This window comes from Dendrobium catenatum, unplaced genomic scaffold, assembly GCF_001605985.2.
Source record: "Dendrobium catenatum unplaced genomic scaffold, ASM160598v2 fragScaff_scaffold_621, whole genome shotgun sequence".
Classification (NCBI taxonomy): Eukaryota; Viridiplantae; Streptophyta; class Magnoliopsida; order Asparagales; family Orchidaceae; genus Dendrobium; species Dendrobium catenatum.
This window is the reverse complement of record NW_021319083.1, coordinates 12488268-12498430: the sequence shown is the minus strand read 5'-3', so window position 1 is coordinate 12498430 and position 10163 is coordinate 12488268. Positions and strand designations below refer to the sequence as shown.

At 36.3% G+C, this 10163-nt stretch overlaps 1 protein-coding gene across 2 annotated transcripts; it reads left to right on the top strand.

Annotated features, from left to right (window-relative positions):
• LOC110112482 (bifunctional protein FolD 4, chloroplastic) lies at nt 1–9116 on the top strand. Of its 2 annotated transcripts, none has more exons than XM_020844729.2 (5): nt 1–258; nt 5649–5974; nt 6414–6650; nt 7141–7308; nt 8695–9116. In XM_020844729.2, the coding sequence occupies exons 1-5, from the start codon at nt 102–104 to the stop codon at nt 8863–8865; spliced, it is 1059 nt and encodes a 352-aa protein (XP_020700388.1). In that variant the 5' UTR covers nt 1–101; the 3' UTR covers nt 8866–9116. The 2 variants fall into 2 exon arrangements, with proteins under 2 accessions (XP_020700388.1, XP_020700389.1); XM_020844730.2 differs by having other exon boundaries at nt 208–324.
• Nucleotides 9117–10163: the final 1047 nt, after the last annotated feature.

The following is a 10163-nucleotide window of genomic DNA, read 5'->3' as shown; positions in this document are numbered from 1 at the left end:
TACAAACCATCTGACCACTGTGTCTGCGTTTTCCCTCCGCTAAAAACCCTCAACCTGGTCAACGTTTTTCCCAGTGCTTCTCTACCGGAATTCCTACAGTGATGGCGGCGTCCTCGACGGTATTCTCAGACTCCTACTCGGCTACGAGTCGCCTTCTTCTTCCCTTTCGCATCCGCGGCTTCCATCTACGCCGCACGCTTTTTCTCTCCCCCAAATCCAACAAACGGAGCTTTGTGAGTTCATCCGCTTTCGCTTCAGGTTGATCTTCCGCCCCTCCACTCCCATCTGCTTCCCGTCGCCCTTTTAGTGATAATTTTTTTTTTGGTAAGTTCACAAATGCTCACAGTTCTGGTAATTGAATGTTAAGTTACCTAGGAGGCTAGGAGCTCCTTGTCACTACACTGTTGAGTAACCTTGTAAGATGAGGCTGAGCGGATAGTTTGGTGATTGTATTGTATCTTGTCGATTGTATTGTATCTTGTCTTAATTTCCTTACGGGGAATTTCGATTTGTGTGGTGGATTACATATTTTCATGGGATTGAAATGCTGTAAGCGGAAATGTCTCTTCATAATTGACTATTGGTTTATCTACCTGGGAGTTTTTTCTTTATTGGAGTTAAGTTATAGTTTTTCTTTGCTTCCATGTCATTGGGGTTCTTACCTTTTAAATTGTAGGATTAAAGTATTCTGTTTTTATGGCAATTAGTGAGGATCCAATCACTGTTCAATGTAGTTCTATCCTAGCAGGAAGCAAAGTCAACTGGATTTCCTCCACATTGTTGAAAGGGGTATCATCATTAGAGTTTTTAACATACTTAACTCTTCGAGCTTGACACTTTTCCAACTTTCAGTTACAAATGATATTGACTGTAACGAAATAGAAGAGAAATGGGAAACAGAGACTTCTATTTCATACCGCATTACAGGTTTACATCAGCTATTTATAGACTTCTTACAAGAAGATAGTTACACAGTAGACAAATAACAAACCGACAGGTGGCAAGAGGCAGTTACAGAACGTTCTTCTTACATTCCCCCTCAAAGTGATGATGACTGGTCATCCAGCAGTTTGTTGGAAAGTTGCTTAAATCTGAAAATAGATAGAGGTTTGGTAAATATGTCTGCTAGTTGATCGTCAATACATATGTGATGCACAGAAATATGTTTGGCATGAATACAATCTCTTATGAAATGACAATCGACCTCGATATGTTTGGTACGAGCAAGAAACACGGGGTTATTAGCTAAAGCAATAGCTAAAGTGTTATCACAATAAACTATAGTAGGTTCAGTTTGAGTAATGTGAAAATCTTCTAATAAGCGTCGTAACCATATAATTTCTGAAGCCTCATTAGCTAGTGCTCGATACTCAGCTTCCGTAGATGATTGTGCTACTGTGTTATGCTTTTTGACTTGCCATGATATGATAGATTTGCCCAAAAAATTACAATAGCCGGAAACAGATTTCCAATCATTAGGATTACTAGCCTAGTCGGAGTCAACATACCCTCTTAGTGTGAGATCATCACTGTGTAAAGCAATTCCTTTGTCAGAAGAACCTTTGATATTACGTAGTAAGTTCTTAAGATTTTCAAAATGTATGTTAAGAGGTTTATGCATTTGTTGACTAAGCTGATGTACTACAAATTGAATATTTGGACGAGTTAGTGTTAGATGTTGCAAGGAGCCAATCAATGTTCTATATAACTGCGGATGTGCAGATTCTGTATTGGATATAGTGGTAAGCACCGTTTTGATTGGTATTGGAGATGAAACAGGCTTTGCATTTTGCATTCCTGCTTGTTCTATTATCCGGTTTGCATATGATTGCTGATGGAGTAAAATTCCATATGATTTTGGTACAGCTTGTATACCCAAGAATTGGTTCAAAGACCCAAGATTTCTCATTTGAAATCGCTGTTGTAAATTACTGAGAAGTCTAGTAATTTTTGTTTGTGAATTAACGGTTAAAAGGATATCATCCACATAAATCAAGATGTACATCCGAACTGATTCAACTTTGTATACTAGAAGTGATGGATCCGCTGCACTCATTTGAAAACCAAATTCCTGTAAATGATTTGACAATGTTGCATACCACTCTCTTGGAGATTGTTTAAGACCATATAAGGCCTTCTTTAACTTGCAAACATAATGAGGATGAATAGTATCTTGAAACCCTTGAGGTTGTTGCATAAAAATAGTTTCCGCTAAAGCACCATGCAAGAATGCATTAGAAACATCTAATTGATGAATCTCCCACTTGTGAAATAGTGCAATGAGGATGAGAACACGAATGATAGGCATCTTAGCTACCGGACTAAACGTCTCGGTATAATCAATGCCTTGTTCTTGATTAAAACCTTTAGCCACTAATCTGGCTTTATATCTTGATATGGACCCATCTGAATTTAATTTGGTTCTAAACATCCATTTACATCTAAGAACATTTTGATTTGGGGATGGTGGAACTAAATCCCAGGTTTCTTGAGCTTGTAGTGCTTGATACTCTTGAGACATCGCAGTACGCTAATGCTGACTCTGAACTGCTTGATTATAGGTAGTAGGCTCAACTGGTTGCAGCATGTGTGATAAATCAAATACAAGTTTTGATTTAGTGCAGCCACTTTTAAATCTTGTAATCATAGGATGAAACACCAGTGGTTGATGAGAGGGTTCTGAATTATTTGTAGACGAAACAGAATTCATGAAATTATCTGTCTGTGAATCATGAATGAGATTAGAGCTGGTGGATGGTAGGGTGTTTGGATTGTTTTGAACTGGCAAGATATTGTTAATTTGATTTGGCAAGCCCGAAGTGGGAACAAGAAGCAGAGGAGGAGTATTGTTCTCGGTGAAGTTTGAAGTGTGATGATGAGTTGTATGTTTTGAGAAAGGAAAAACTACTTCATTGAAAACAACATGACAAGATGTGTAGACTTTGTTTGTGACCATATCGATAACCTTTTTGAAAATGTGCATATCCAATAAACACACATGGATAAGAAAAAGGGGACAATTTATTTGTTGAATATGGTTTAAGCCATGGATAACATAAACATCCAAATACCTTTAAAAAATTGTAATCAAGAGATGTTCCATGAAGAATTTCAAATGGTGATTTATTTGAGGTGTTGGAAGATGGTAGTCTATTTATTAAATAGACGGCTGTCATGAGAGTTTCAATCCAAAAATTTTGTGGCATAGATGCTTGAATGGGCAGTGTACGAATGGTTTTTGTGATGTGTCTATGTTTTCGTTCAGTCACACCATTTTGCGAGGGAGAATGGGGACAAGTAAATTGGTGAATTATTCCATTGTGACGGAATACCATGCTGAATTTGTTATTAACAAATCCCCCCCCCCCCATCCGTGCGAAAAACACGAATAGTAGATTGAAATTGACATTTCACCATTCTTTGGAAATCCAGGAATTTGTAAATAACTTTAGATTTTCGAGTTAACGGATAAACCCAAGTATGTTTGGAGAAATCATCAATGAAAGAGACATAATATCGATACCCTTGATTAGAAAAGGATGGAGAAGGCCCCCAAACATCTGAGTGGATCAACTCAAAAGGAGTTTTACTAAAATTTTGTGAAACAGTAAATGGTAAACGATGGCTCTTAGCCATTCTACATTCATTGCACAAAAAAGTTTTTGAAGAAATGCAAATGGCAATATTATTCGTAGCAAGACTTGAAAGAGTTTGAGAGAAAGGATGTCCAAGTCTCCGATGCCAAAGATCCTGAACAGTTTGGATAGACATTAGAGCAAGCTGGAAAGTGTTTGATTCATTTTGCTGAGTTGCTTGGATCAGATATAGGCCATTAATACATGGTCCGGTGAGGAGAAGCTGATGACTCTTCTTGTACTTGATTTCATATCCATGAGATGAAAAAGTTATGTGACAATTGTTATCAGCAATTAGATAATAAACTGATAACAAATTAAGAGACAGGTTTCGAACAAGATTCAATTTAGATAGTTGAAGACTACCTGCAGGTGTAGGCAATATACCTTTCCCCATATTTTTTATTGGCAATTGATGTCCATTTCCAAGAACAACTTGATTCTATCCAGTGTACGTTTGTGCTTGTTGTAATTGAGTTGAATCAGCAGTTAGATGTGCTGAAGCTCCACTGTCCAAATACCCATCAGTTGTAGTAGCTGTGGATGAAGAAGTAAATAATGCAGCTGTTGGTTGTTCACTATTGTACTGTTCATCATGTCGATACAAGCATTTCACTGCAGAATGTCCGAATTTTTCGCAAATTTGACATGTAACAGGGGTTCTTGGTGATCAAGCTCCGCGAGATGGATTATTAAATTGTTGGCGATTGTTGTAGTGATTTCTTCCTCACGATTGATGTGTTCGCCCTCGATCTTGTCCATGAGTGGCCGTGAGAGCCAGTGTGTTTCCAGATAATTGGAGAGATTGAATCTCTCGATTGGCTTCCTGCGCTAAATTGAGTTCTTTACTGCATAACAATGTGTAAAGATCATCCAAACTTAATGGTTGTAGATTAGTACGAATGGCCGTTTTGAATGGTTGATAAGTTGTTGTAAGGCCATTTAACGTATAATGAATGATGTCTTCAACACCTAACGGTGCTCCGGCCGATGCTAACGAATCAACTTTTGCTTTAACCTCAAGAAGATATTGATTCATGGTTTTGTCTTTCATCGATAAGTAATGCATTTCATTCTTAAGTTGTATAATTCTTGATCTAGTGCTGGACTGCAGCTGTCGATCAATAATTTGCCATATTTCATTGCAGTGTTCTACCGAAAGAACATACGGTAGTATTGTAGGCGAAATGACAGAATATAATGCCGCAGCAAGATTCGATCCATTAAAGTCCAGTTTATGTGAAGAGGGTTAGAGATAATCTGGCCAGTTTCGGTGTGTTTGAATTATGCTGGACAGATGTTGGATCCATCCAAGAATCCCTCAAACTCATTTACTCTAAAAAGTTTAAGAACCTGCGATCTCCACAGCGGATGATTCTCTGCGGTAAGTGGCTCAGATATAATATTCTTGATGTTACTCATCAAGAATTTGAGAGCCGAAGGTATTTGAGGTGAGTCGCAAGATGCAATCGATCCATCAGCTTTCGATTGATTTGTTGAAGACATCTTGAATCTTGAGAAGATTTTGAATAAGATAAGCTAAAAAAAAACAGAGATTAAGGCTCTGATACCATGTTGACTGTAACGAAATAGAAGAGAAATGGGAAACAGAGACTTCTATTTCATACCGCATTACAGGTTTACATCAGCTATTTATAGACTTCTTACAAGATGACAGTTACACAGTAGACAAATAACAAACCGACAGGTGGCAAGAGACAGTTACAGAACGTTTTGCTTACAAATGACCATCGGATTGACTGTGAAGTTATCACAGTAATGGAAGCTTTTGGTTCTAGGGTTTGGCATGCATACATATAAATGCTTTATAAATTGGAAGTAGTTGTGGTACTTAACCGCTTACGCTTTTTCTTGATTTTTTTCTTTTATTCTTATAATTCCATGGTTTTAATTTTTCTGATCCCTTACAATATGACTAACCTTGTCATCAGTTCAAAAGAATTTTAGTTAATAAGTTATTTTACCTGGTATTTCCTTCAAATTCATTTATAGTTGCTATGACAACCGAGACATCTTCAAAGTTGCTTGATGGAAAATTAATTGCAAAGAAGATCAGAGATGAAATTGCTGGTGAGATAGATGGCATTAAAGAATCAACTGGCATTGTACCTGGATTGGCAGTTATTCTAGTAGGTTCGAGAAAAGATTCCCAAACCTATGTGCGCAACAAGAAGAAGGCTTGCGAAGATGTAGGCATTGCATCTTATGAAGCTAATTTGCCTGAGGATTGTTCTGAGGAAGAAGTTATCAAGCATATTTCCAAATTCAACAGCAATCCTTTAGTTCATGGCATCCTCGTACAATTACCTCTACCTCGGGTATGTTGCATTCCTTGCTTTTTTAATGAGGCAAATTGATTTTGTTTTTTCAATAAACACTTAGTTGGGTTCTTATGTATTTAGATTTGAATGGATTAATCATTAATCTATTTGTTATTTAAAGGGCTCTAAGCATCTCTTCTTTTAGCTGAACATCTATAGTTTTATCATGTCGAGGTTGTCGCATTAGTTATGACCATCTATCCTTGTTTGATGATGCTTTGTGTTTTCATGATTGCTCATTTTGTTAAGAATATCCATGATATGACATGTTAATCTTCTATGAAGACGGTACCCTCCAAACAACTAGAAAAGAGAATTGAAATATGATAAAGAAAATTGAAACACTTATTTATCAGTTTGCAACTGAATCCTTTGTATCTTTCTCATTATAAAGAATGGGATAGTTGATTTATGCTTTGTTGGTTATTATTGACAGCACATGAATGAGGAGAAAATCTTGAATGCTGTTAGTATTGAGAAAGACGTTGATGGTTTCCATCCTCTGAATATTGGTCGTCTTGCCATGCAAGGTAGGGAACCTTTGTTTGTTCCATGTACGCCAAAAGGATGCATGGAACTTCTGCACAGGTATGAAATTGAAATCAAGGGTAAGAGAGCTGTTGTTATAGGAAGAAGCAACATTGTTGGAATGCCTGCTGCATTGTTATTGCAGGTATCTCTCCTTATTATCTTCTGTGTTTTTTTTTTTATATAATTATATAATTCATTTGAAGTTTCTTTTGGTCTTTTTGTAGATTCTATCTTCCTTGGGATGATTTTGTTATACTATGTTATTTTTACTATTTAGATTTCCTTCCATTATTAGAGTTCAATTACGAGACAATGATGGGGTTTCCTCCCCAATATTATGTAATTATTTATCCAAAGTTTGGTTTCAAATTATATAGTATGATCGTTACAGAAAGAAGATGTTCTATTGGAATGCCTACTGCTTTGTTATTTCATTTTTTCACCCTGATTGAGAGGTTTTTGGACATTTTTGTTATGAGATTTTGTTGCTGTTGTATTTTCTATTTTTCTTGTGAATGATTTTGACATATTGCAATATTACTGATCAGATTTTGTGGTTTGTTCTTCATTTTAAATTCATGACTCCCATTGTTTCTATTTTTGCATTGACCTTGCTATCATTATTTGAACAGCGAGCAAATGCAACAGTAACAATTGTACATTCGTACACTAAAAACCCTGAAGAAATCACAAAACAAGCTGACATAGTTATCTCAGCTGCCGGAGTTGCAAATCTGGTGAGGGGTAGCTGGCTAAAACCAGGTGCTGTTGTTGTTGATGTTGGAATTAATCCTGTTGATGTAAGTTGTCGTCAATCTCGTAAGGATTACCTGAGAAATCTATGCTTCTACTTATATATTTTTTAAACTATCTTGCATGCTAATTCCATTATCTTTTTAGATAATTGCGATAATGTTAATTTGTTCATTCTGGCTTCCTGATTATTTCCTTGCTGATATTTGACTTATTTGTCTGATTATGTTGATCTATTGTTAGAATGCCAGATTAGTTTTTTTGCAAATAATATATGTACCCTTGTAAAAAATGATGAAATCTAGAGGTTCCAATTTTTTAAATTCCATTTAATTATGAGTTGCATGCCAACTACTAGATTGAACTCTTTTGCACCATATACAGATGTGTGCATGTTGCATGAGTTTTTGTATTTCATGATAGATCTTGATTAGAAATCCTATACCCTAATACATTTTACTTCACAAACCTTATAATGCCAACACATGGTAAAATGAATTGATCAAAATGGTCATTTTTTAGGAAAATTATTAGAGAAAACCATTAAAAATGTATAATTGTTTAATGGAGTAACAACATTTCAATTATCAACTCTAGATGTACATCATTAGTTCATTTCTAATTGCCATTTCAACCCTTAGGCTGCAACATGAACAGTGTAAGTGACATTATCGGAGTGGATAGGAGGTACCTCTTCATGTGCTTTGTAGTTTTGTGCTGATATTATCTATTCCCCCCTTGTGGATGCAATCAAGCCAACCTCCCTAAACTAGTCTATATTTGATATATGTATTGTGGGATGTGAGCTGAGAGCTCGGGTGAAGCAGTGAGAGGTCATAATGCTACGCACACATTCAAGCTAGGTGTCATTACTATGTATCTTGTCAAATGCTTAACTCAAGGAGTGAAGAAGTAAGGCAAGAACCTATGATGGGGTTTACTGCCTCAGGATTGAATAACTATATTATCTTGAGTGTGCCAAATGTTTTGATTAAGAAGATGGTGATTGCATTTGTAACACCCCACGATACCTCTTACCAGTAGTAACGTAGAGTGTCACATAAATAACACATAACATTCATCTTTTTAACATTTAATAGTTCTCATCAATTTGATGCTCATTTAAACATTCACTGACAATTCCATTTGAATAATAACGGAAGCACACATAAATAATCTCGCTTACTAGGGAGAATAATCTCGCTTTCTAGGGGTATCTATAGGCATTTAAGGCATATCTATTGATTTGAACTTTGATCCCTTTGACACTACTCAATACTATTGAGCTGCATTTGAAAGCTCTTCATTTATAGTTGTTTCGTGTTTCATGTTTAGTTATTAAGACCTTGCTCCGAGTAATTGAAATAAAGAGTCTCTCTCGTTTCTACTTGAACTTGTTTCCATGATCTTTTCACTTTGCCCGAATGTTTCAGGATACAGGAAGTGCTCGAGGATATCGACTAGTAGGTGATGTGTGCTTTGAGGAGGCTTGCAAGGTGGCCTCAGCTATTACTCCAGTGCCTGGTGGAGTTGGTCCCATGACTATTGCCATGCTTTTATCCAATACATTGAGCTCAGCTAAAAGGCTACATGAACTAAAATAATTTTGATGAATTTTTCACAAGTCTTGATTGTATGGATGATCACTAACTATTACATTTTCAATCCAAAATCTGAGGGAATATGGAATAAAATTTTTCTCATTTCGATTCAGAGGGAACTGTCGTGAAAGATGGAGAGATTAAAGCCTTTAGAGACTTCTTCCATGTAATACTGTTTTGGAAAATTTATGTATTATTTTGTTAAATTGTAGGATTAAAGCATTCTGTTTCTATGGAAAATAGTGAGGATCCAATCACTGTTCAATGTACTTCTATCCTAGCAGGAAGCAGAAAAATGTAGTTGTTGATAATTCTTTCATCTGTGACCAAATGTACAAATTCAATGTTGGGCTTCTAGTTAAAGCAGAGAGCTGGACGCTTGTATTCTCTACGAGATTCACTAACTTACAGAAATTCTACACATATTTCTTTATTCTGAACAGTTCTCTTCTGTTCAAAATGGTATTCCTATCCTTATTGAAAAAAATTGCAATCTCTCTTACCAGATTTCGAATTTGATGGTTAGGATTTTCACTGGAGGAAAAAAAAAAAAATAATGGGGAGATATCCAAAGAACGACAAATTATTATGTGCGGATGCCGAACGTCGTCCGGAGATCAACCAAAATATGCCACATCACCCCTTCGCTCGGTATCGCGACCCGATACCGCGGCTCGGTACCATTGACGTGGCGCATTCTGGTTGGTCTCTGGATGATGTTCTGCGTCCGGACTCCGCACAAAATAATTTCTTCCAGTGTACAGCCCTTTATGAGTCACTATCTTATTTCTCTTGTTTTTAATAACAAGCTCAATAAACCAACTCCTACTTGGTCTTCCTTGAAGATGAGAGATTGTTTTTAATAACAGTGTGCATTTCTCTTATTGGAAGCTTAGAGATAGAGGAAGGTCTGTATTTCATTCTTGTTTTCTCTCTGATGCTCTCTTTGTATTCCCTAATAGAAAGTAATTAAATTGATGGATCATATCTAGTTTAGTATTTGGATGCATGAATTGATTCTATTTGGCAATTCTTGAGGGTTATTTGGTTAGGAGAAGGCAGTCCTGTTAGTAATCATTGTATCATGAGAAGTTCGTAGGAGCTGACAAGATGAATGTTTCTTCAATTTCGTATTTAGGCTTCGTTTGGGACGGCTTTCTTGCTGATTTTTGAAGCAGTTTTTTAGTACAAAAAATATTTTTTTACTAGAAAGTTACTTCAAAAAACAGTAAGAAAGCCGTCTCAAACGAAGCTTTGGTCTTGATGATGTAACTTTAATTATTGAGTTTGCTTTGTAATTG

Bases quoted from the DNA above. Each gene is read 5' to 3' on its own strand.
- LOC110112482 (XM_020844729.2), top strand. From the start codon at position 102: ATGGCGGCGTCCTCGACGGTATTCTCAGACTCCTACTCGGCTACGAGT. The intron at 259-5,648 runs GTTGATCTTCCG...ATTCATTTATAG, and splicing joins TTCATCCGCTTTCGCTTCAG to TTGCTATGACAACCGAGACA. The intron at 6,651-7,140 runs GTATCTCTCCTT...TTATTTGAACAG, and splicing joins CTGCTGCATTGTTATTGCAG to CGAGCAAATGCAACAGTAAC.